Source organism: Stenella coeruleoalba (genome assembly GCF_951394435.1).
Source record: "Stenella coeruleoalba genome assembly, chromosome: 10".
Taxonomy (NCBI): Eukaryota; Metazoa; Chordata; class Mammalia; order Artiodactyla; family Delphinidae; genus Stenella; species Stenella coeruleoalba.
Genome location: NC_137156.1, coordinates 62,225,819 through 62,251,898, shown reverse-complemented (window position 1 = coordinate 62,251,898; position 26,080 = coordinate 62,225,819). Strand labels below are relative to the sequence as shown.

Genomic DNA, 26,080 nt, shown 5'->3' with positions numbered 1-26,080 from the left:
GCAGTGAGGTCAGGGTGAGCACAGGGCTGCTCCCTGGGAAGTGAGATCCAATCTGGGATCAGCAAGGCCCACCCGTCCATTCATTCATTCATCCATCACCCATCTGCTCTTGGGGCTTTCCTGGGAAGAGGCCTCTGCATCTGTTGGTGAAGGAGGGGCAGTGATATGTCTCTGAGTTCCCCACTGAAGCTGGGTCACCACTCAAAGATCTGGGGCTCCAGCTGTGGAGCACTCTCCACTCTCCCCAGATCCGACCATGCTTTCCAGGTGAAGGACATGGGAGAATGAGCAGAGAAGAGGGCGATGCCAGGAAAAGAGGCCAGGTGGCAGCCCTTGGGGGCCTGGGCGCCTGTAGGGTCAAGCTACTGAGACAGAGTTGTGTCCAGGCAGTGAGGGGTGCTTGGATGGGTGCTGCGTGCAGGATTAGACACTTGGATAGAGGAGAGGGACCTGGGGCTGAGGCTTCAGAGGTGCCGGAACACACAGTCTTTACTTAAGTTATTTATTAGGGGTTATGGATTTGATGTCCGTCCCTAAGGGGGGTTTGAAAAATCTCTCTGTCTTTGGATGGTTCTGGACTACTGCTTGTTGTTAAACCACCCTGCAAGTGTGAAGTTTTAGCTTTTGTTAAAAAAGAGAACTTTTACCGAGTGACAAGGGACTGGGCTTGGGGAGGGTAGCTGAAGATGGTGGTGGGCTCGTTCCACACAGGGGTCAGACCGGCTCATGAGCATCGCCAGGCCAACAGGACAGAGACACAATCTCCCCACCTTGGGCTCGGGTCTCCCCTCCGCAGCCACTCCCAGAAGGGAGTCCAGTTGAATGGGGGCCCCTATAGCAGAGTGGTGTGTGAAGGTGGACACCCAATCTGAGTCCCTGCTCTGGCTTCTTACAAGCCCCTGAGACATGCTTGTTAGAGAGCTGGGAGTGAGAATTCTGGCGAAAGCAGTGGGCAAGGTTGGAGTGCCAGGCCTCAGAAACGTGCCTTTGCTTTAAACATTAACATTCATGTGGACAGTATGGAAAGCTTAAGGAGTAGGCTCTCCTGTTCTATCTCCACAGAGAGATGATCACTTTTGACACCTGGCAGTCTCTTTTATGTCGTCACTGGAGGGGTGACACATGTGATGTGATGCAGAGCTGCTGTCTACACTGACCTCTGGCCAGGCTCCCGGCCTCTGTCCACACTGGCCCAGGCCTGGCCTGCCTCAGCTCCTGGTAGCCCACCCTGGGTTCACATCCCCTGACCTCCAGGCATCTGGGGCCAGGCTGGGGGCAGGGCAGGGGGTGCCTGGGCAGCCTTGTCCACCCACAGAAGATGCTAGGGCCTCCCCTGCCGCCGGCTTCAGAAGTTCGGCTGCTTCCAGTGCTTTCCCTGTCAATCACACTGCTGCTCCCCAGCCCCTGCCTGATGATCACTTCCCATTTCAATGACAATCTTGCTTCCACCCACGCCCCGAAGCAGCCCAATTCCTGAGGCAGCCAGGGAGGGGGCCGCGTGGGCTGCGTTAGCTTCCCTCCTCCAGCAGCCTCTAATCTTCTCATCCCCAGGCAGATCTGCTCGGAAGTCGCAGGCTGTGTGTGCGAGAGGGCAGCTCAGCCTGGCCCTGGGCTGAAAGCGCTGTGTACTCGCATCCTCCTTGGAACACACAGAGTCTGGCAGCCCCAGAGCTGTGCCAGGGGCTGAGTGAGGGGCTCCCTGAGGGGCGGCAGGTTTGAGGGGATGGGAGGGGGGTTGCAGGGCCCGCCAAAGAGCTGGGTTCCACTGGCACTGTGCACTCTGCTTCCTCTCTGGGCTCCACCTATGGAGGCTGAGGAAGACCGACCCCAACTTGGCCTGGTTAAGTCACATGGGAGGAGAAAGCAGGCAGGTCTGGAGAAGGGCTCTGGAATCTGTAGCCCACAGTACTCACATCACCTAAAATCCCTCTATGAGCCGCTGTGAGCCTGAGCTGCCCACACCATGGGCAGTGGTAGCCAGACACTGCAGGTGTGACGTTGGAGCGTGTGTGGTCCCCCTGTGTACCCAGGAAGGTGGCTGCATGTCCACAGTGGACACTGACCTCTCCCTGAACAACTGACCCCTCTCAAACTTGCCTCTTCCAAAGTCTCCTTCTCTGGCATTTAGATTTTGATCTCTCTCAACTCCAGAATTGCCCACATTGTAAAGACACAAGGCAAGATGCACTTTCCCTGGGACAGACAGGTGGCCATGGGAGCAAAGACCTGGGCTTCTCATTACAGGACAGCAGGAACTCTCACCACAGCCATTCAGGATGACATACAAGGTTCTCTCGGGCCCCACCTCCCCTGGACCACCATTACCTGCCTGAGCCTGTGCTTTGCTTACCTTGCTTCTTCCCTCTCTAGCATCACCTGTCAATCAGGTCAGCGGGAAACCCCCTCCACCAGGAAGCCTTCCTTGATTTCCCCAGCTGAAGGGGCTCAGCACCCATGGGGTCCCTCTTAATGGCTCTGACCATTCTGACCAGCTTGAGAGTTATCTCAGGCCTGTTTGAACTCTCCACCTCCTCACTCTCTCAAGGTGGTGAGCAATGTCAGAGCCACATTCATCTCTGTATGCCCAACAGCATTTGGCACAATATTCTGCATGCAATGGGAGCTCAACAAATGTTTGTTAAGCTGAATTGAACCAGGTGATAAATCACTGACAGTGAATAACTAATAAAACAATGAGTAGATGAGAAAATAATTAATTAATGGATATAAAATGAATACATAATGAATAAATAGGTAAATAGATGGGTAAATGGAAGAATGAGGAAATGGGTGATGTGCATGAATGGATAGTTAAATGAGTGAGTGAGTAGATAGCTGGATGGATAAATGAGTAGATGGATGGGACTGATGAATGAGAGAATAGATGAGTGGGTTGACGGATGTAGAGGTGGATGAATCAATAGAGGGATAGATGAGTGAGTGGAAAGATGGGTGATGGATGAATGAATGGATGGATAGGTGGGTGAATGAATGGATGGGTAGATAGATGGGCAAATGGATGGATGAACAGGTGTGCACATGTGTGTGTGAATGGGGGTTGATGGATGGATGGTTGATGGATAGATGAATGGATGGGTAAGTGAATGAGTAGATGGAGGTTGATGGATGAATGGCTGGGTGAGTGAGTGCATAAATGGGTAGGGAGATTGGTAACTGAGTAGGCAGATAGATGAAAAGGTGGACAGGTGGATAGGTGAGTTGGTGGGTGGGTTATTGATGAGTGGATTGATGGCTGGATAGGTAGATGTATGCATGAGTAGAGAGATGAAAGAGTGAATGGGTAAGTAATAGATGGATCGATGATACATGGATGGATGGGTAAGTGGGTGCACAGATGGGTGAATGAATGAACGGGTGAGTAAATAGATGGAATGATGGGTAAATGAGTAGATGGATGGATGGGTAAATCGATGGATGGATGAGAGATTGATGGGTGGATGGATTGTTTGATAGATGGCTGAGTGAGGGAGTGGGTGGATGGAAGGAAGGGTAAGTGAATGGACAGATGGATGACTGGGTGGGTGGGTAGCTGGGTAGATGAATGGATGGGTAGGTGAGTGAGTGTGTGTGAGGCCACCGGCCAACTTACCACGAGATTGCCAATGACCATAACAAGCAAGAAGACCAGCAGGCACAGCGACTGCCCAGACACCTCCATGCAGTCCCACATGGTCTCGATCCACTCGCCACAGAGGATGCGGAAGATGATGAGGAAGGCATGGAAGAAGTCCATCATGTGCCAGCGGGGCAGCACACCTGGGTCGCTGATGTGGTGCCTCAGCTCTGAGTAGTTCTTGCCAAAGAGCTGCATGCCCACCACAGCGAAGATGAACACGATGATGGCCAGCACCAGCGTCAGGTTGCCCAGTGCCCCCACTGAGTTCCCGATGATCTTGATGAGTGTGTTCAGGGTGGGCCAGGACTTCGCCAGCTTGAAGACCCGAAGCTGGGGAGGGAGGGGTCCTTGTGAGGGGCTCTGGCTCCCACTGCCCATAGACACCCTCAGCCCCGACAGCTCCTGCCTGAGAACCCAGGGCACCCTTAAAGGTCACCCACACCTGTTTCTCCTCGTTTGTCCAAGAGCACACATTACTGCTTCTCTCCACAGCCTGAGGGCAGCTTCATCGGGCCCTGCTCTGGGAGTCAGGTCAACAGCTCCAGACTCCTCCCCCCAACCCACCCCATCTCTCTGTCCCCACACCAGCCTCCTACCCACCTTGGTCTCACTTCCAGGAACCACCCAGTAGATCCCCCATCATGGAATGTCCCTCTTCCAGAACCCTCCTCATCAGGTATCCTTCTGGGCGAGCTCAAACCATCCCTGACTTGCCCAGTCACCTCCATCTTTCCCTCCTCTCAGTCATCACAGAGAAAGGGAGCTGGGGTTTAGCATTTATTAAACACCCACTGTGCCAGGCCTTATGTTTAGGATGGATCAGCTCATTCAGAACTCCAAATAACTACATGAGGGTGGTACTATTATTACCTCATTTGACAAATGAAGAAGCCAACCCTTAGAGGTGGAGTATGTTGTCTAGGTCCCTTGGCTCTTGGCAGTGGAGTCGGAATTAAAACCCACAGCCTAGGCTTTCTATTTTGCCCCCAACAGCCTGCCTACCTAGCCCCAAGTGAAGCCACTTCCTCCAGAGAGCCTTCCCTGACCTACCTCTAGCCCCATGCCTGGACCTCTTAGACATTTTGAACTCAAAGCATGGTCCACAGACGCATAGCTTTGACATCATCCGAGACCTACTGAATCCACATCTGCACTTTAGCAAGATCCCCAGGCAATTTGTGTGCACATTAAAGTTTCAAAAATGCAGATTCCAAAACCAGCAGGTAGAGCCTCAGCAGACTTGGCTCCACCTGTTGCTTGCCATGTGGCTTTGGGAAATTGTTTCATCTCTCTGAGTGTGGAATGGGAATGTAGCAATACTAGCTCCTCTCCTGGGATCCTATGAGGACTAAAGGGGGCATGGTGAATCACAAAGGGCTTTGCAAATCGTCATGATGGATGGGCACCCCAATTGCCCCTCTGGAGGGAGGGCTATCTCCCTCTGTCTTGCCCACCTCTGTGTCCCCCACATCACCAGCCCTGGGGTACCTAGCAAACAGCTGTTGGGTAAGGCATGAAAGATCACAGTAGGGGTGATTGAGTGGTGACCTCGGAGGGGGTGTGGCTCAGTACCCCAGGCCCCCACCCACTCGCCCCCTGCCGGGCCCAGCCGTGTACCAGGCGGAAGGAGCGAAGCACCGACAAGTTGCCCATGCGGGACAGGCCCAGCTCCATGAGGCTGAGGATGACGATGATGCTGTCGAAGATGTTCCAGCCCTGCTGGAAGTAGTAGTAGGGGTCCAGGGCGATGATCTTGAAGGTCATCTCTGCTGTGAAGATCCCTGTGAAGACCTGGGAAGCAGCGGGAATCAGGGGTTCCTGACGTTTAGGCTGGAAAAAGCCTCTGGCAGCAGGGGCTCCCTGCCTCCTGACTCTTGCTCCTGTAGGGTCCCCCTTCTGGGCTGCCAGCTCTGACTGCGCCCAGAACCCCAGTGGGTGCCTGCTCAGCCACGGCCCAGTCCCTTGGGGACACCTCCAGCCTGATGCCTCCAGCCAACTCTGCTGTTTCCCAGGCATGACCCACCAGCCTGGGCCTCAGAAACAGCCGGGCCCACTGCAGGCTCTGCAGGGACTCACAGCTCTGGGAGGCACCTGGGATCAGGCGAAGCTGGGGTGGGCCTTGACACCACAGCTCTAGACCCCTTCCAGCCCGTGTGGCCACAGGAAGTTTCACACATGCCAAACACACACATTCCCACAAACATGCTTTCATGGCTCATGGCTTTTGCCCATGCTGTTCCCACTTCCTCCCTGTCCACATGCTGACTCTTCCCACTGTGATAACAACCAGCCACCATCTCTGGAGGCTTGACTAGGTACCAAGAGCTGGGCTAGAATGCTTTGCATACATTGTTTCTTTTAATCTGTCCAACAACCCGACGAGAAAAGTATCATTAACCCCATTTTACAGGTACAGAAACTGAGGCACTGAGAGGTTAAGTAACATGCCTGGGGTCAAGTAGCTCATAAATTTGAGAACCAGGAGATGAACTCAGTGCAGTCCTTCAAGATTTAGAGCAACCACTCTCCCTTCTAGAAACGATCCTGAGGTGGGCAGGGGCTGGGCTTCACCTGGTTCACTGACTCATGAGTCCCTGAGCAGCCCAGCTTCAGAAGGCAGAGACTCAAGGTTAAGGAGTCCATCGTGTGATGGGCCAGGCAGCCCCGACCATGGCCTACGGCTCTGAGCTGTGTCAACTGCTATGGCAGGAGGGCGCATGGCTCTGTGAGGAGGGGCTATCCCCTGAGGGTGTGGCTAGCAGGAAGTTGGTGCCATTATATATCAGGCCTTCCTGGAGCCAGGTGGGGTAGTGGGTGGGGTTATCCTGAGGGTGGTGAGGAGGCTCTGCGGTCTTCTGCAGGGGAGGCCTGAGGTCCGAGGGCCTCAGTAGCTGTGGAGGTCAGAAGCAGAGGCATGGCTGAGGCATCTCACTGAGGTCAGCACTCAGGAGTGGGGGTTACCTTGTCCTTGGCACCTGCCCTCAGGAGACTCTGTGCTGAAAGGAGAGAAGGAGAGGCATCTGCACCTGTTGGTGGCCCCAGCACCAGCCCTTTCCCTTCTCCGGAAATGAGGCCCTGTGGCAGTGGGCTGGGGGGCAGGGGATTGCTGTTGGCCCAGGGAGGGCACTAGGATGGCAGGTGGGTGGGCACCTCTGCACTACCATACAGGGCACCACCCATCAGCCCAGCCCATGTGACTTCAGTGGTCCCTTTAGTGCTTGTGCCCAGAGAGAACTGTCCTTCCACCAGCTGGGGTCTTAGGGAAGGGAGAGCCCCCGAAATCCTCCAGCCTCTGCTCAAATTCCTAGGCTGCCCTCACATGTGAAGAGGCATCCTTGGGTTCTGCCGCTTTCCCTGCCCCCATAACTTTTCCATCTCTCTGACCCCATCTCCCACTACTCTTCCAGCCACACTTGCCTCCTTGCCATCACCTCCTCAGGGCCTCTGTACCTGCTGCTCCCTTTCCCTGGATCCTCCCCTCCCCAATCCACAGGACTCACTCCCTTCAGGTCTCTGCTTAAAAGCCACCTAATCAACTCAACAAAACTTCTCAACACTTAAAATCGGGGCCCCACCCACGATTGTGCTTATCCTCTTCCTTGCTTTATTTTTTGTTCCCTCATATGCCACCCTGACATACTGTACGGTAGCTGTGTGTTTGTATGTTGAGTCTCCTCTGGCTAGACTGTAAACTCCACAGTAGGAGGGACCTTTCCTGTCTTACTGTACCTGGAACAGTGCCCAGCCTACAGGCGGGCCATCAATATTGGCTGAATAAGCATGCCAGTGGTTGGGCCTTAGACCTCCTGCAGCGCCCAGCTCCATGTCCGTCTTCCTGAGGCCTTCCCTACTCAGCAACGGCCCTCACCCAGCTGCATTCCCTGCGTCGGGCTTTGCTGAGAGCTCCTAAGGGTGGGGCCTGGATTTGCCCTTCCTTGGCCCCAGCCCTCTGGTCTCCCCGGCCACTGCCTGAGGATGCCAGGGTGAGTGAGTGCGTGCTTAAGACCCACGAGTCTTAAGCGAGACATACGCATGTCTCGGTAAAGGAGCTCAGGAAAGACCCCCCACCTCACTTTGCCCAGGTTCGCAGCTGTTCTGGCAGCAAAATAACAGATACAAGGTGGTGTTGGAAGTCAGCAAGAAAAGGACAGCAGAGGGAGGCTCCTGGGGATTGCCTTTGGGGAGGTGATGAGCAGAAGAACCAACAGCATCACCTGGAAGGTCTTCAGAAATGCAGAATCTTGAAGGCCCCAGACCTGCTGAATCTGAATCTGCATTGTGACCAGACTCACAGGTGATTTGAAGTTTGAGAAGTGCTATTTTTGAGCCATGGTTCTTAAACTTGGTGCGCTTTGAACCCCCTAAGGAATTTTAAAAGTATTGATGCCTGGGTCCCACTTCCACAGATTCGAGTTAAGTTGGACTGGAGTACCCAAGTAGCGAGAGTTTTATCAACTTCCCAGGTGATTCTAATGTGCAGCTAAGCTTGAGAACCACTGCTTTAGAAGTACATGAATTTTGGTGTGACTCCTTTCAAAGGTTCACCACTGGCATTGTAAGGACATGAGATCAAAGCTGGATGGTTTAAGATGTGCAAAGAACGGCAGCCAGACCCGAGTTCCAAAGCAGGGTCTGCCACAGTGGGATCTTGGGCCAGTTTCCCCATCTCTCTGAGCCTTGAGTGTTCCCATATGTAAAATGGGATAATAATAACACCATAGATGGTTTCTAAGAGTTAGAGCTAATGGACGTCAAGTGGATACTGCCTAAGAGAGGGCGGTTGTTGTTCTCATTGGCCTCATTTATTATAGCTGCTGAAAACTCCAGGCCCAGGCAGGGGCTTCAGATACAAACGGCTCTGCATGATTTATAGGCTCACTGGGATCTAGCAGGCAGGCTGTGAGTGTGGGCACCCACCTCCCCCAACTCCTGGCAGGTGGCACACGGAGTCATCAGTGCTAATGGTGGCTTCCCAGAAAGTGGGAGGACTTTTGAGAAACCCCAAACTCTCCTGACCTTGGCTAATGTCTTTAATGGGATCATCCTGTACACACTGTAAACTTGCTTTTGAAATGTAACACCTTGTGAACATCCTTCCATGCCATTTAAACATCACTTACAGCATTATTTTCTTTTTCCTTTAAAAAAAATAGTTGTGGGATATTCCACGGTACAGATGTGCCATAAGTAGTTTAACCATTTCTTTGTGATGGGCATTCTTTTGTCCCTATTACAAACATTGCCAGGACTTCCCTGGTGGTCCAGTGGTTAAGACTCCTCCTTCCAATGTAGGGGACACAGGTTTGATCCCTGATTGGGGTACTAAGATCCCACATGCCTCGGGGCAACTAAGCCCGCGCACCACAACTACTGAGCCTGCGTGCTGCAACGAAGAGCCCTCGCGCCAAAACGAAAGATCCTGCATGCCTCAACTAAGACCCCGCATGCCGCAACTAAGATCTGATGAAGCCAAATAAATAAAATAAATAAATTTTAAAAAACCATTGCCATAATAGATATCCTTTCACATACATATTTTAAAACAACTTGCCCAATTATTTTCTTAGTATAAATTTCTGGAAATGGAATTGCATAGCCAACAAGCATTTTTAGAGATTCTGACACATAACTGCTAAAAGATCCTCAGAGATCGGTTTTAACCAAATCCATGAACCACATGGGATAACTGTTTCCCTCATAAAAATGTTAATTCCTGTCCCACTAACCTTTCCAATCCAATAGGACAAAAGCCATCTTTTACTGTTGCTTTGTTGGATATTTCTTTGATTTTTGTATTTCTCCTTTTGTGAAATTGCCTGTTCATATCCTTTACTTGTTTTCCTATTAGGGTGTTTGCCTTTTTTTGTTGTTGTTTATATATATACTTTATATATTAAGGGTATTATCCCTTTATCTACCGTGTGCATTGCAATTTTCTTGGTTTGTCATTTATCTTTGTCGTTGTACTTTCTAAAAATTATAAAATATTTTAAGCATATAAACAAGTATAGAATAATATGATGCGTCCTTTGTACCCACTACCAAACTCTACCAAATATTAACATTTTGCCATATTTGCTGCAAATCTTGTTTCATTTTTCCCTCAAAATAATAGCAAAGACTTAAATAGCATTTACTATATGCCAGGTACTGTACTAGTGCTTTACATATATTGAATCACTTAATCCTCACAATAACTCTATGAGATATTATTGTTATCCCCATTTTACAGATAGGGAAACTGAGATACAGAGAAGTTAAGTCACTGGCCCACATGATGGAACCTGACATGAACCTAAACAGTTGTCTTCTTCTGCATAGTCTTGATCACCACCTGCCATCGCAGGTAAAACCCATAGGACTACATTCACTCCAAGGTAATCACCATCCTGAATTTGATGTTTATCATTCCCATGCATGTTTTTACAGTTTTAATGCATAGTATTTTTGCATCGTTTTAAGGTTTCTATAACCATATGTGTTCTTTTTTGCAAGTTCCTTTTATTCTTAACATCATGTTTGTGAGATTTATCCATACTGAAAGATGTATACATATTCCTTCTAATTGTGCACAGTATTTCACAGTATTCATATGGTGCACTAACTGTGCACAGTATGAAAACACCACAATTTATTTATCCATTTTTAAGTGGAGGGATAGATATTTAGATTGATTCCAATTTTCCCTGTGACTAACAATGCAGCAAAGAGCTTTCTTGTACATGTCTCCTTATACAGACGTGTGGGACTTTCTGAAGAATATGTATATCTGAAATTGTTATAGGGTATGCATATCCGTGACTTATCAGATACTGTACAACTGTTCCCTGAAATGGTTGTAACAAATTGACACTCTTACAAAGTGTGAGTTGCCGCTGTTTCATATCATTGCCAACACACAGAATTTTACTTCTGATTCTCTAATGGGTGAGAAACAGTATCTCAGTGTTGATTTAATTTGCATTCCTCTGTGTTTCTTTTCATCTGTTTATAACTATCTGAATTTCCTCTTCTGTCATTTCTTCTGTCCATTGTTGTGGTTGTGTTTTTGCCAGTGGATTGTCCCTCTTCTCTTTATTGATGTGTAAGCATTCAATGCATATTCTGGATTCCATGTCTTTCCAGTTAAATACTTTTCATAACATCAATTTCCAGTTTGGGGTAGTGATTTCACTTTGTTTACCATATCCTTTATTGTACACATATTACAAATTTTTTAACATAGGTAAATTTAGCAATCTTTTCTTTCATGGTATGAACTTTTTGTATGTTGGAGAAAGCCTTCCTAAGCTCCAAATTTTAAATATTCTTCCACATTTTTATTCTAAAAGCTTTAAAATTTTATTTATTTTATTGCTTTTAGGTGTTGAATCCATTTCCCTGCAACTAATTAATGAACATGGTATGGGGTAGGGATCTAATTTATTTTCTTCCATAGAGATAACCATTCTGGGGACTTCCCTGATGGTCCAGTGGTTAAGACCCCATGCTTCCAGTGCTTCCACTGCAGGGGGCGTGGGTTCGATTTCTGGTCCAGGAACTAGGATTCCGCATGCCATGCAGTGCAGCCAAAAAAAAAAAAAAAGGAGATAACTATTCTTCCCAATCTTATTTATTGAATAATCTGTCATTTTCATATTGATTTATAATGCCATCTCTGATATTTATCAAGTCTCCAAATATGCATTTCTTATTTCTGAGTTCTTGATTCTGTAGTACTGGTCCATTTTTCTATATTGCACCAATACTATAATGTTTCAATTACTATAGCTTTATAATACATCTTATACATGGTACGGTAAGCTCCCCAGCTGATTCATTAATTTGTTTCATAGACATTATTTTTCCATATTAATTTTAGGATCGCCTTTTCAAATCCCATGGGTAAAAATGTGTTGGGATTTTGATCAGAATTACATTAAACATCCAGGTTAATTTGGTAAGAACTGATATCTCTACAGTATTCAGAATTTTATCCATGAAAATGGCATATCTCTTCACTAATTTATTCTTTTATATTTTTCAATGGTTTTGTAATTTTTTTCATATAAAATTTACAATCTTCTGCTACATTTATTCCTAGATTCCTCACAGTTTTTATTGCTATTGTAAGTGTTAACTTTTAGAAAGTACTCTCCAAATGATCATTGATGGTGGCTAGGAGCAGAATTAATTTTAGTATGCAGAGTCTGTACCTACCAACATTGCTGAACTCTCTTACTGGTTCTAATTGTCTTTCTGTAGATTTTCTTGGATTGTTTCTATAGATAATTCTTCTTTTTCTTCTCTTACCACACTGACAAGGACTCCAGTATAATTTGGACTCGAAGCAGGGAGATGGGAAAAAAGCTAGTGCTGCAGCACAGCAGTGTAAGGCACTAGGTAAGAGGATGAACTCTAGATACAAATGGCTTGGGTTTGAATCTTGGGTCTTTCACTTCCTGGCTGTGTGACCTTGGTTAAATTATTTCACCACTCTGTGCCTCTGTTACCTTATTAGTAAAACAGGGGTAATAATAATACCATCCCCCTTACTGGTTGTTATAAAAATTAGGTGTTCAACAAGTATTAGCTATGATTGCCAGGATCACTTTGTGTGTTAATTTTTCAGACATAGCTTCCAGGAACACCCAGGTATAAATCTGAACTCCAAATCTGTATAAGGTCAAATTCATAGTCACAAGCTTCTGGAGGTTACCTTCCCCACCCCCTCACCCGCCTCCAGCCCTGGCTGAGACTGACAACCTTCCTTCCTTATTGTTTCCCAGGGTCAGTGTGTGGATTTATTTGAGTTCACCACTTTACTGAACATAGGGTCATATTCTTATGGGGCTACTCAGTTCCAAACCCTACCTGCACTGTCCCAAATATAAGTCCTGTCCCTGCGTGTTCACAGAAATCCAAGCCCCCAAGATTACTCAAATCAGCACCCCTCCCACCCCCTAGGGCAACTACAGAACGATTTCACACGTTTACTGCTATGGTTTTTAAGTACCTCTTTGTTTTTGGCACTTGGGGGTTTTTGTTACTTTCTCATGAACTTTATTATGCATGTCAAAGAATGTTTGCTGTATTTTTGTTTCACAGTTGGAAACATCTCAGGTTTCCTTGTCCACAGTATTGCTAGGAACAGACGTTTCATTTGCCTTTTGCCTTTGTTTATATGATGGGCTAAACATTAGTGAAATCTATCATTCTTCTCCTTTATGGAATTTGTCTTTAGTGACATGCTTGGAAAGGATTTTTTCACACCAAGATTATTTACCCATGCTTATTTTTGTGATTTTGTTTCTTTACATTTAATATTTAAACCATCTAGAATATATTAACTGCAAGACAATCAAAACCTTACATACTAGCAATAAAGCTATCCAAACAGAACAAAATAGAGCTGTAATCCAATGACATGATCCATTACTAATAACTGAACCACAAATTTAACACGACTGCAATTCAATCACAACTTAATGCTCCAGGGAAGCCACCAGTGCTCTTCATCACCTCGACTGCTGCTCAGTCCAACCCAACGGTCACATTCCATTAAAACTGTATTCAACTGAAATCCTATGTACCCACCCTCTGAAGACCACCCAACACAAGGCAGGCACAACTGTGCCACAAGACTCTTACAGACTGATATCTAGCTTTTCCTTCTGTTTGTATACAGAAGAAGAAAAGAAAAGCAGAATCACAGCAAAACGGACTCACATTTGTGAAAAAGTTTGAATAGACCCTGTAGAGAACTATCTAGAGTTCTGGATATGGTGGTAAGTAATAAGGGAAGAAAATCCTCACACTCCACAGTGTAGGAGACATGTCTACGTGTGGGGGCCACCTGTGCAGCTGGGACCAAGACAGGGCTGGGTCTGCAAGAGGAGAGAGCTTGGAATGAATGACCCCCTCCCCCCACTCAACCTCAGTGATGATCCCAGGAGCTCCTTTCAGAGGCCAGTGGGCTCTCTGCAGCTTTGCTCTAGGATCTTCTGCAGAAGGGTCGACCCTTTGTTTACCTGGACAGAGCCAGTAGGACCCTGTCCCCCAGAGTCAGGAGACAACAGCTACATGCCCAGCTATGCCATCACTATGTCACCTCTCTGGCCTCAGTTTTCCATCTTCAGAGTGAAGAGCTAGGACTTGATTTGGTGTCAAGAAGAAAAAAATCAGAATTAGAACCCAGACATTCTGACTTCCAGGGACAGTCTCCTTAATAACAACAACGAAGATAATAACCACAGCTATCATTTATTTTGAGTGCTTATGGTTTATCAAACTCTGAGCCAAGCACATTATACACATTATCTTATTCAATCCTCATTAGCTTCCTATGAAGTTGATATTGTCATACTAATTTTACATTTATTAAATTCAACAAATACTTACTGTACCAATTACTGAAACTAAGTAATTTGCTAGAGGTCACATAGTTAGTAAGAGCTGAGTCAGAATTCAAATCTGGCTCTGCCTGATTTACTCACTCCATCCATCCATCCATCCATCCATCCATCTATCTCTCTATCCTTCCCTTCCTCCTTCTCTCCATCCAGCCATCCATCCATCCTTTCCCTAAGAGAACTGCCTCTTTTTGCATGCACTCTCCTCCTCCGTTACTAACTGCCACACCTCATGTCCCCACACATTTCAGGCTCACACTCAACTCACTTTTGTTTTCTAGCTTTTGGGCATCTTTATCCCTAACCTCTCAGTCCCAATTACATCTGTCACGAAAGCTGATCCTGAGGCTCCGCCCACAAGGTCTTCCACAATGACTCCTATCTTCAGAAGATCCTTTCGTGTTCTGAGTCACTCCTCCCTTACCCACAAAGGCTGTGCCAGCTGGCCAAGAGCCCTTCACAACACGATGCCCATTTGAGAGTCAGCTGCCAGCAGCCCTTACCAGGTTTCCGACCTGCAGCATCTCCTCAAATTCAGTTGTCATGTTGTAATGCTCCAGTGCCATGAAGAGTGTGTTAATCACGATGCACATGGTGATGGTGAGGTCGGCGAATGGGTCCATGACCATGATCTTCACTCTCTGCTTGATGGACATCCACAGTGGACAACACTCCCAGATCAGGTAGCGCCGGGCAAAGCGATTCCAGCATGGCGGATACTTGCGGTGAGACTCCAACTCTGGGTGGGAGGGGGCGGGGCAGAGAGCCAGTGAGCTGGTTTGTTTTTGTTGACCAACTCTTATATAACTCGTGGTATTCCAGAAAAGATGTATGACCTACCCAGGAGATGACAGGGCTGCTACATGACAGGGGGACAGAAAGAGGGGCAGGGATGACTAAGGGAAAGAGTGGCCTATGTCCTGGCTCCTTACTCTGGGAATACGGGAGAAGAGGGCCACAGGGACAGAAAACCAGGATGGATGTGGGGAAAACTGGGACAAGATAGATTTGGACAAATGTGGGCTCTCTTGAGACAACACTCCCACATAGATCTGCGGACACTCAGGGGAGGTATAGGCTGAGACAACATCTGAGACAGGCGAGTTCAGATATAAGGACACCCAGGACCCAACAGGTAGGAACAGATGTGGATATCTGAGACATGTCAGGACAGATGCGGGGGGGATGCCTGGGACAGAAGTCATGTTGGACAGGAGAGGACAAATCAGGGGGTGCCAAGTTCAGGATGGATTGGATGTGAGGTTGCCTAAAGTGGGACAGGCTTGGACAGATGTGGGAGGCTTGGAATAACCTGCGGTAGATATGGGGATGGCTGGGATAAGCTAGAACAGGCATGCTTGGGATGGGATGGTCCCAGCAGACATGGGAATGCTTGGGAGAGGACAGGATGAGACCAATGAGCCCCTAGGACAGGCCAGGACAGCTGTGGGGATGCTTGGAAGAAACACAGACATGGCTCCTGAGGATGCCCAGGAAAAAACACGCTGGAACAGACGAAAAGACACCCAGGACAGGCCACAGAGACTGAAAAGTCTGGGACAGCTGTGCGGATGTCCAAGGCAGGCAAAGCAGCTGGGGTGAACTTGGCTCAGGCCTGGCTAACTGTGAGGGTGCTCAGACTAGAAGTGGGGAGTGTTTGGATGACACCAGGGCTGACCTTCCAGTACGCTGGTGAGGACGCTGACTGCACTGAGGGTTCGCCGCCGCTCTCCTGGCTCCTCGAAGCCATCCACACACGGAGCCTGGGGGGTCAGCATCTGAGGCCTGCCTGGCTCCTCCGACGGTGTGGTCTGGGTGTAACCGGGAGATATGCATCAGCCTGGGGACGGGGGTCTGCCTGGATCTGGGGCAGCTGCCCCAGACTCAGGTTGGAGAGGTCACAGGGGGCCACATGGGGGTCTTGATGGGACACTGGGTGCTGGGCTTCTTTGCTCCCAACTCCCTCCCAGCTAACAACTCCCCTCTCGCCAATCATTATCTCCTTCATTCTCTTTTTTTTTCACCATCTCTCATTAGTGGTGATTCCTGAGTGTGGACGGGAAATGACATGTACCAGGTTCTTTTAACCAGATGCTGACATATACATTAGTACATGCAAAAACAATCTGGGAGTCTTAATTGACCCCAAGCTCCCCAGAGTCAACAAAAGCTGAAAAAAAATCCACCGTGCTCTAAGGTGACATTAATGGAAGCATAAAGCACAATGTTCAGACACAGCTGGTGGGAGCTTTTGTGGAGGCAGGTTGGCTACATCTACCAAGAAAATTTTACATTGGCTCTGCATTTCCTTGTCTAGTAATCAAACTTCATAAATAATTATACACGTGCACCAAAAATACGTATGCAACAATGTTCACTGCAGCGTTGTTGCAAATACCGTAAAAACAAAACAACTGATCAATAGGAAGAATATTAAAATCAATTATGGATACAGTCCAACTCGGGACTCTGACGCAGACAATAAGGAGAACGAGGCTGTTACACATATGTTCCCATGGGAGCACTTCCAAGACAAACAGTTTGATGAGAAAACAAGAAAAAGATCTGGAAGATAACACACTAAATTGTTAAAGTGGCTATATCCGGGGAATGGGATTGTGTGGGAAGGGCAAGGAGTTTTACTTCTGCACTGTTGGATTTGTTTTCAACGTGCTTGTGTCATTTTTGTAAGTAAAAGAACCAGGCCTACAAATGGAGACGGGGTGTGTCCTAATGAAGGGGGTGGCAGCAGACATTCCCGAGGCTTACTTCAGAGCCCCCCACAGAACCAAGAGGGGCCCGCAAAGACTTCATGTCAGCATGGCCGTGCATGACCACAGTCCGTGAGCCCAAGCTGGGGCTGCTAAAGGCACTGCGCTGTTCAGCGTGCAAGAGCGAGGCTCCATAATCTGTCAGAGGGAAGATGGGCCTAGACAACGCAGGGTGGCAGAGCCAGGGCCCGGGGTGGGTACCAAAATGATCTGGGCTCAAGTTCAGGTCAGCTTTTGCGATTGGTAGGACTGCCTTGAACTGTTGCCTAGGGAGGGAGTGAGCTCCCAGTCATTGAAGTATTCAAGCAGAGGCACCTGAGAAAGCTGAGATAGCTGGTGGAACAGTAGTACCCTAGGTCCAATGCAACTACAAATCTGGCCAGCTTAACTCACAAGCATGTCTTAAATTCTCCCAACTTCTCTCCTTTACCATCTGTGATAGTTCGGGTTATCACTCAGCAAATATTTACCTTTTCCTCTCCCACTGTGACTGAAGCAAAATTCCCTGTCTTATTGGTGACACGCCTGCTTTGGCCAAGGGAGTGTTAGTGGACATGATGTGAACAGAAGCTTTGAATGTGCTTGTGCCATTTGCCTTGCTCTTGTGCTCCAGTAATCCTCCAGGAAAAGAGCTTCCCCAAGTAGCTGCCACACTTTCAGCCCGGGACAAAGACAAGGGGAGCAGCCCTGAGCCTAACCTATAGTATGGAGCCAGGCCATGTGCAGTCTGAGGCAGAGCTGCCCAGCCAAGGTCAACCTAGACCAGCCAAACCATGGTCAACTTGCAGAGAAGTGAGCGTGAGAATAAAGGCTTGTTGTTAACCGTTGACTTTGGGGGTAGTTTGGTACACAGCAGTATTGTGGAAATAGCTGACTGATACACTGTCCTAGTGCAAGCTGTCATCATCTCTTTCCCAAAACTACTACAACAGCCTCCTAACTGGCCTCTTCTCTCCCCTCTATTCTCTACACAGCTGAAAGGGATTCCCTTAAAAAGTAAATCAGATCATGATAATCCTCTGATCAACAACTCCCCCCATCTTACTCAGAGTAAATCCAAACTTTTCTATAGTTTACAAGGCCCTGCATAGCCTAAATCCTAACTCCTCGAACTCATTTGATATCCCCTTCTGTTTCCACCACACCCAGCCCTGCCTGGCCCCTCTCATCCCTTAAACATGTTGAGCTTATTCCTCTTCAGTGCCTTTACACTTTCTGTCCCTTCTGCCTAATACACTATTTTTCCACGTCTTCGTGGCTGGCTCCCTAAAATCATCTGTTGGTCAATTTTAACGTCACCTCCACATAAAGGACTTCCCTGCATATTCTAACTAATAGCCCCCATTCCCAGCCCTCCCCCTAGCAACTATCAATCACATGACCCTTACTGGTCCCTAGAAATATTGATCAGTTTACTCTCTGTCTTCCTGCCTATGATGCCAACTCCATGAGGTCAGAGCTCTTGTCTGTTCTGTTCACTGTTATATCCTTGGAGCCTTAAAGACTGGCACTCTACGCAGAGGGCTGGCACTGGATAGATATGGGTTAAATGGATAAATACTTGGCACTCAGGGGCTTGAGTTAAGTTCTAGCTCTGTCCCTAAGATGACGGGGGCAGGGAGGGGCATGGGTAGGAGGGAGAAGAATCTGTTCAAGGTGCCTCCCCCACTCCCTCTGCCTTTGGGGCCAGGCACACACACAGACAGCAGGCAAAGTAAACCTTCACCCTCTGCCCCAAATTAAAGTGAGCTGTCTGTTGGGCCTGCAGCCTCCTATGTTGATGAAGAAACCACTATGTGCCCGACACTGTGCTTTGTTTTCAGACTAGAACTGGGCAGAGGTGTCACCAGGGACCCAGTTGAAGCAGGGAAGGCATCCTCAGAGGCCTACAGCCTGCTAATCTCTTTAACTTTTCAACATCTCCATCTTGGTCCACTAATTCCTTTAACTTTGCAGATAACCCCCTTGGCCCGCTAATCCCTTTAAGGTTATAAATGGGCCCCACAGAAGTGAGAATGGGTGAAGTCAGAGTTCCCGGTAATGAAGTGTTTGAACTTGGATTCCTCCGGACACGTGCAGTACAATGAGATGATTTTCTCCCTAATGAGATTAGGGAATTCTATTAGCGCTCCAGCTGTTGACCTGATTCCACAAGGCTGAGGCTCCAGGGCTGGACCTGCAGCAACTGGGAATCTGTGTTCTTGGGAAGCCAGACCCCCACCCTCCAGGTAATGGCCAGGTGGGTCCCCAGACCCACCCAGAAGCTATGGTCTGCACCCAGTGCATTCCCAGGACCCTCTCCTTGACTCCCTGCTCCAGAGGAGCACGAGGGCCCCAAGTCTTCACTCCTTCCGTCCCGCTCAATAATAACAATCAGAGATAATAATAATTATTATTGAACATGAGGCAAGTACTGGTCTAAGCACCAGACAGGTATTAACACTTTTAGTCCTCACCACCACCTTCTGATGTGGATATTATTTTTATTTCCACTTAACAGATGACGAAATTGAGGCAGAGAGAGATTAACTGCCTGTGCAAAGTCCCACAGCTAGAGCAAGTGTCTGAGCTGGAGCAAAACAGGCCATCTGGCTGTGAGCACCCTCTTCAGCCTGCCTCCACCTTCCTGATCAGGTTTCCCTGTCTTGCCCTGCTTCCTCAGAAGGTCTGCCTTCCTCCACCTCCTGCAGGCCTCAGGGTCTGAGACCCACATTTGCCCTTTTCCTGGGTGGGCTGCTCTGAGCCCTGTGCTGGGGGCAGGGGTCAGCAAGGGCACTCGGTGACTGGTTGGGCAGACATCAGCCTGTCATGGGATAGGCTGACTGAGCGATCAAAGCTCTGACTGGCCTCTCATGATCTGGCCCTCCCTTCCCGTCACCTTTCTGACAATTGCTCCAACTCCCCTCCCGTTTACTCCCTGGTTTCCAGCCACACTGCCCTCGTGGCATTTCCTCTAGGAAATACACTAGGCATGCTTCTGTCTCAGGGCCTTTGCACTTGCTGTTCCTTAGGCCTGGAACATGTTTCCCACAGATGATGCAATGACAGTATGTTACTACAACATTATCACCACATCAACGTACTCGTGCGTGTCCTGATTGCTTTACGCGTTCATCCTGGCTTCGATCCTGAGGTGGGTATTTTATTTTATTTTACTATTTTATTTTATTTTTTGGCTGCACCGCGTGGCATGCGGGATCTTAGTTCCCTTGGCAGGGATCAAACCTGCGCCCCCTGCAGTGGCAGTGTGGAGTCTTAACCACAGGACCACCAGGGAATTCCCTGAGGTGGGTATTTTAAATCCATTTTACAGACAAGAGACCTGAGGCACAGAGAAATAAAATAACTTGCTCACAGCCAACCAGCTGGTAAGCAAACCCCATCTGTCTCCAGAATCTGGGTGCTAACCCCTCTGCTACACCACCCCTCACCTGGTTCCCCGCTCCTTGCCTCCTTCAGGTCATTGTTTAAATGCCTTGTAATAAGGGGGTTTCCCTTTCCCTCTTCCCCACTTTCGTCCTCGCACAGTACTTAGAGCTTGGGCTAATATTACTTGACATGTATCAGTTTGTAACGTGCCAAAATATTTTGAATTTGATGAATAACTGTCGCCCAGAAGCTCAGAAGTGTTCCCTTGCCACTCTGGCCCTTCTCCAGATTCTCCATGATCCGCAACTCTCCAGGGCTCACACCTGGCACACACAAGACCTCTAGGGCGCTGGTCCTGTGTCACCACAGTGTCTCAGTGCCCATGCCTTACTCGCTGCTAAATATTTAACTGTCATCCCTGTTTATCATCATTACATACCATATATGCATACATACACTCTTGTCTTCTTTCTTTAACTTTTGTCTGTCTGGAAGCTCTAGGAAGCAGAGATTTTTTGGTAGGCTTATTCACCCCCAGAGCTCAGTACACAATAGGCGCTCAATAAATACTTGGTGAATACTTGACTTTACTCTAAAAGTAAATACTTTTAGACCTGGCTCTGGTGACCAGTCTGGGAGATGGGACCCGCCCGACACTGCATGGCGGGGCGGACTCACCGTGTCCAGGGGCCGCTCCAGCATCATAGGGCGGAGGAGGCGGCTCCCTGGGTAAGTGGCCTCAGGGTCGCCTGCCCCCAGCAAGGAGACCACCCCGTTGCAGTCCACAGCGCTGTCCCTTTTGCCATTGAGGACGTGGCTTGGAGTTGAGGTTCCGGGACTGGGTTGTCCCTGGGCACTAGGCCGGCGCAGGGGCCAAGGCACCAGCAGTGATGTGCGGCGGCTCTCACTGTCCCCGGCTGTGCTGTTTTCATCATCTGCAAAATCTGTCTCAGAACCCACGTCCCGTCGGCGGAAGGTGAAAATGCTTCCATGGCTGGAGCGTGGCTTCAAGGAGGTCCTGCTGAGGCCGTGGGTGATGCTGAGATGATTCTGAGGGCACACAGAGAGGGGACATGATGAAGACGGCTCTCCCCGTGCTCCCAGCTTGTCACTTGTGGCTTTGGCCCCAGCTCAACTTGGAGCATTGAGGGCTTTTGTCAGCCACATAGGAACTGGATGGGCTGAGCCGGGGGTGCTCAGAGGAGGGGTGCAGCGTTAGAGGCAATCCTGCATCTTCTGGGATCTCTGCTTACCTGAAGCCTGTGCCTCTGGGGCTTTGAGATTGAAGCTTATCTGGGGGAGAAGGGGGCAGGAAGGCCCCTGCAAACAGGCCTGGCCCGAGCAGGGCCTGGGGCAATCAGTCATGTCCCTCACTCATTTGGGCACATCCTTGAGCTCCTACCAATCCACACCATGGGGAGACCCTCAGTCCCAGCCCCAATGCTGGGGACTTAGCTGAGGTTGGGGATATCCTAACACCCAAACCTACCCTATCCCTCTGCCCAGGGCTCCTCCACTCTAAGAGTGGCCATGGGAAACAGGAGGGGCTGGGAGGGGGCTCAAGGAATATTCTCCTTGGGGAGCAACCGTGGGGGCTGTGACAGCACCAGGGGACTAGCACGATGGCCTTTTGATGCTGGATCCACTCTGAAAGGGCCAGAGCCACGGCCGGAGATTACCACTGCTCGGGGACCATCCTCCGAGTCGGACTTGGGGAACCTGTCATCCCCACACTCCTCCGACCCTGAAGACATTTGTTTTCTCTGCTTGCTCCTTCCCTCGTGGGAGATTACTGCGGCCAAAGGGGACATCTCCAAGGAGCTGCGGGACACGGTGTCCACACCCCTGATGGTGAGGGCCTGAAAAACGGTGGAAGAAGGGATGTCTTGGTCATTGAGACATGATGCAACCTCAGGCCAAGGTAGGCCAGGCAACTCTCAGCACCTCTGTTTTCCCCAACAGTTAAGTGGACCTGCCCACACCCCCCCAAACGAGTACATCATGGAGAGGTGAGCTCAGACAGACCCAGGATGTTTTGAGAAAGATCCAGATCCAGGGATGAAGAGAGTAGTGGCTTAAGTGGGCAGTTCTTGCAAGAGTGGAGGGTTGGGGCAGGTGGGAGAGGGGGTGTTGATGAGCCGAGGTAGTGACAGAACTAGAGGGCAGGGGATCTTCGAGAAGGTTCGGCTGGTCAAAATGGCTGCTGCAGGATGTGGCATGGAGCAGTGAGAAGGAAGTGGATGTCCTTGGCCTAGCTTCTAAAAAGTTTGCTCTGCAGTTAGCCTCCGGCACCCACCATGTGTGGAACTGTGGGGACAGCCATGGCAGCATCGCCAGTGCTCATTTGCTGAGCCTGTTCAGGCCTCCGACCTTGGATCTTCCTCACTACCCCATCAGAAGGCATCCGTTGACTAGGATAAACTATGTCTGTGGACACATGGTTCTCTCCTACCCAGCATGCACTAGGCTCACGGCGACCACCTTTAGCCAGGAGCTACCACCTTTACCCACCTGGCACCACCATCACCCAGAAGACACCACGGTCATAGGGAAGAGCGTTCCTCAGCAGGCACCATACTCACAGGACCCACCTTTACTCAGCAGGCACCACTTTTACCTCCCCATGAACAGGCTCTTGTCTTTACCCAGCAGGTAACAAATTTTTACCCAGCAGACACCACATTCACAGGAAATACCTACACCCACCAGACACTTGCTTTACCCAGCAGGCGCCAGTTTTACCCAGCATGCATCACTTACAGCCACCAGCTTTTACCCAGCAGGCGCCACACTTATAGGCATCCACAATCAGGTGAAGGCTTGTTCTGGAAGCTCCTTGGCCACACTGCTCACCCACCTCATGCTCTTTCTTGAGCATCTCCATGGCTTCCTGGAATCGCTTTTCCTTCTCCTCTGTCTCAGCAATGGTGGCTTGGTTTTGCTCCTCGTAGGCCATGGCAACCACAGCCAGGATCAAGTTCACCAGGTAGAAGGAGCCCAGGAAGATGACAAGCATGAAGAAGATCATGTAGATCTTCCCTGCAGACCTCAGGGTCTGGGGGAGCAAGGGGGCGGAGGTCATCTTCACTGCGGCCCCTTCCGGGTCAAGGTCATAAATCCCAAGTTGCCCAGCCTGGCTGTGCCAGGGGTTCAAATGGCCACAGCCTGGAGAACAGGTAGAGCATGTCCCACCTATAGAGGGAAGTGTCCTAACCTACTGAAGAGAGTGACCTGCACACAGGGGGCAGTACCCCACCCATGGAAGGAGGCAGAACATTTCAGTTGACACAGGAAGTGTCACATAGGGTGGACCAGTGTTCCACTAACAGAGCATGGAGTATCCTATATAGAGGGCTGGGTACTTGGTCACCAGCTAAAGGAAAGTTTCTTTGCGTGCTGAGTCCCCATCCCTCAAACGTCCCCTGTGCCTCCTCTCTTCTGACCAGTGGGGAAGCTGCTGGGGCGCTTGTGACTAGTCATTTGTGCAGCCTGGGCCCTGGTGCTAGACACTGAGCCCATTCCTGGCAGCTCTCTGCTGGCCCCATGCACCCACGTACCTGCTGGTAGAGGCGCTCCCAGTAGTCCTGCGTCATCAGTCGGAAGAGTGCAAGAAAGGCCCAGGCAAAGGAGTCGAAGCTGGTGTAGCCGTGGTCAGGGTTCTTGCCTGCCTTCAGGCACCTGTAGCCCTCGGGACATGTCCTACGGCCAGACACACAGACTTTATCCCATGCTGTGGGGGGCCCTCTGCCCCTGAGACGCTAGCTCCACAAACCTACTGCCACATTGCGGGGTCCTGCCGCCGTGACTTTTCATGCTGTGCCTCCCACCCGGGACACCGTCTTCCTCTTTTCTCTACCCATCTGTATGCTGCTAGGCCTAAATCCAGCTCCCTCTGCCCATGTGACACACCATCCCAGCTGCTGTCTGCATTGCCTCTCCCCTCCCAGAGGAAGTGCCAAGGGCCTGGCTCAGATTTCTTCCCTGCCTGCCTACCCCAGGGGAGCTGGGCACAGTGCAGACACACAGGGGGAGCATGAGGCTGAGGTGAACAGGATGGAGCCCAAGGCAAAGGTCAGGCGGCCGTGGGGCTGTGGGATGATTCTAGGGTGGATGGGCTGGGGCCCGGCCATGTCTGGAGGGGACAGCCTCTCTCCCAAAGAGGGAGCGCTGGTATGGAGTCACGAGTGGAGTGAGTGTGTGAGAGAGAGGATGGGGGCAAGGGGAACTTGGCAAGGAGGAGGATGCAGCCAAGGGGCCTCTGTGTCTTGCTAATGTCCTAAATTAAGAAATTAAGACTTTTTCTTTAGAGATAGGAAGGGCTCTGCGGCCATTTGAACCCCTGGCACAGCCTTGCTCCCCCAGACCCTGAGGTCTGCAGGGAAGATCTACATATTCAGAGATGCGGGACTACAGCCCCGAAGAGCACCTCCCTTAGGTGAGCCTGTGTGACCCTCCCCATAACAACCTATGACACAGTCACACTGACCCAGGTGCCGGTGTGCACAGGGCCCTGGAAGCTGCACGTGGCTACTGGGCATCTCTGGGTACCACACCCAGGCTGCAGGTCCAGGCCCTGCTTGCCCTGGAGGAGAGTCTAGGCTGCCAGGGGAGGCCATACTCACTTTTGACCTAATGGACGGATGAGGAGGGAGGAAGTGAAGACAGGAGGGGGTGGGTGCCGCCCTGGGGGGCTTTGGGAAGGGAATGGAGCCAGGGTTGGGCTATTGTGGGGCCCTGCAGGGTTTCCTGGGCTGCCCCCCAAGTCCAGTCCCATCTTCAAGGCTCTGTTTGCCTTCCCTGAAAAGCCAAACTCCCATCTCTTTCTTCACCCCTTCCCAGCTGTCTCCCTGTGGAGGTGGGGGGCAGCTGCCATGGGCCTGGGAGGGAAGGGAGGCAGGGAAAGGTCTTGCTGTCCCTGGGGTCAAGGGCATAAACTGAAAGCATAGTCAGCTGATAAAGCACTGGAAGGAGACTCCCCCAGCTGGGTGAGGTGGCCCTGGGGGGGTGGGTGCTACGTACCCAGCGTCAGAGCTATTCCCACACAGTAACACATCAGAGGTGCCATTCTTGAGCAAGTAGTTTTCTGGAAGAGAAGCATCCAATGGTGAGAGGCACGTGTGGCCCAGACTCCTGGGGGTTCCAGACTGCACCCTGGGATTTGGGGAGGTAGACACTGCTGGGGGTCTTCCATCCGCTCCTCTGCCCTCTGCCTGACCTCTGCCCTCTGCCTGACCAGGTCTGAGGCAACTCTGGCTGATTCCCTGGGCTTCCTCTGGCTCCTCCTCCGACGTTCAGCTGCCAGTGTCCCCAGGTGCACTCAGGAAATCCCCACGAGGAGCTTCCGGACCCTGCCCCAATCACTCAGGGGGCCAACCTGGGTCAAGAGAGGCCCCGAACAGGAGGCAGGGGTTTGTTCAGACATGGCTGGGGCTGGACCAGATGAGACGTAGGACATCAGTCCTGTCGCCTCCACTCTGTGACCATCCATCAGCCCCCATCACTCCCCACTACCTGCCTTAGTCTTAGGTGTCAGTTCTCCAAGTGTGGTCCCCAGACCAGCAGCATCAAGCATCAACTGGGAACTGGTCAGAAAGGGAACTTCCCAGAGCTACTGACTCAGAAACTCGTGGGGTGGGGCCCAGCAGTCTGTGTTTTCCAGAGCCTTCCAGGTGACTTTGGTGTACACATACGTTTTAGAACAGCTGCTACGTGGCCACACTGAATCACAAGCAAATTTACTCATTGAGTTTCCATCTATTTCTTTTTTCTACAGTGGACTGCTGGTGTATGTTAGAGGCCTTAACTTCAGAATGGCCCTCGGGGTCCTTGTGGCCTGGAATCTGGCCTTGTACCAGCATCTACCTTTGGCCTAGACTGATGGCTCTAGGCAAGAGAGGTGCTGGTCATCAGCC

General features: G+C 50.0%; 1 protein-coding gene across 1 annotated transcript in view; it reads right to left on the bottom strand.

Moving 5' to 3' along the window:
- Positions 1–26,080, bottom strand: part of SCN5A (sodium voltage-gated channel alpha subunit 5) — a 102,179-nt gene that overhangs the window by 39,825 nt on the left and 36,274 nt on the right. Inside the window, exons 8-16 of the mRNA XM_079933139.1 lie at positions 25,188–25,251; positions 23,726–23,867; positions 23,026–23,223; positions 21,848–22,027; positions 20,847–21,218; positions 15,707–15,839; positions 14,532–14,767; positions 5,255–5,428; positions 3,611–3,967 (exon numbers count right to left, since the gene is read on the bottom strand). Coding sequence (XP_079789265.1) covers positions 3,611–3,967; positions 5,255–5,428; positions 14,532–14,767; positions 15,707–15,839; positions 20,847–21,218; positions 21,848–22,027; positions 23,026–23,223; positions 23,726–23,867; positions 25,188–25,251 — 1,856 coding nt within the window. The remainder of the gene's footprint in view (positions 1–3,610; positions 3,968–5,254; positions 5,429–14,531; positions 14,768–15,706; positions 15,840–20,846; positions 21,219–21,847; positions 22,028–23,025; positions 23,224–23,725; positions 23,868–25,187; positions 25,252–26,080) is intronic.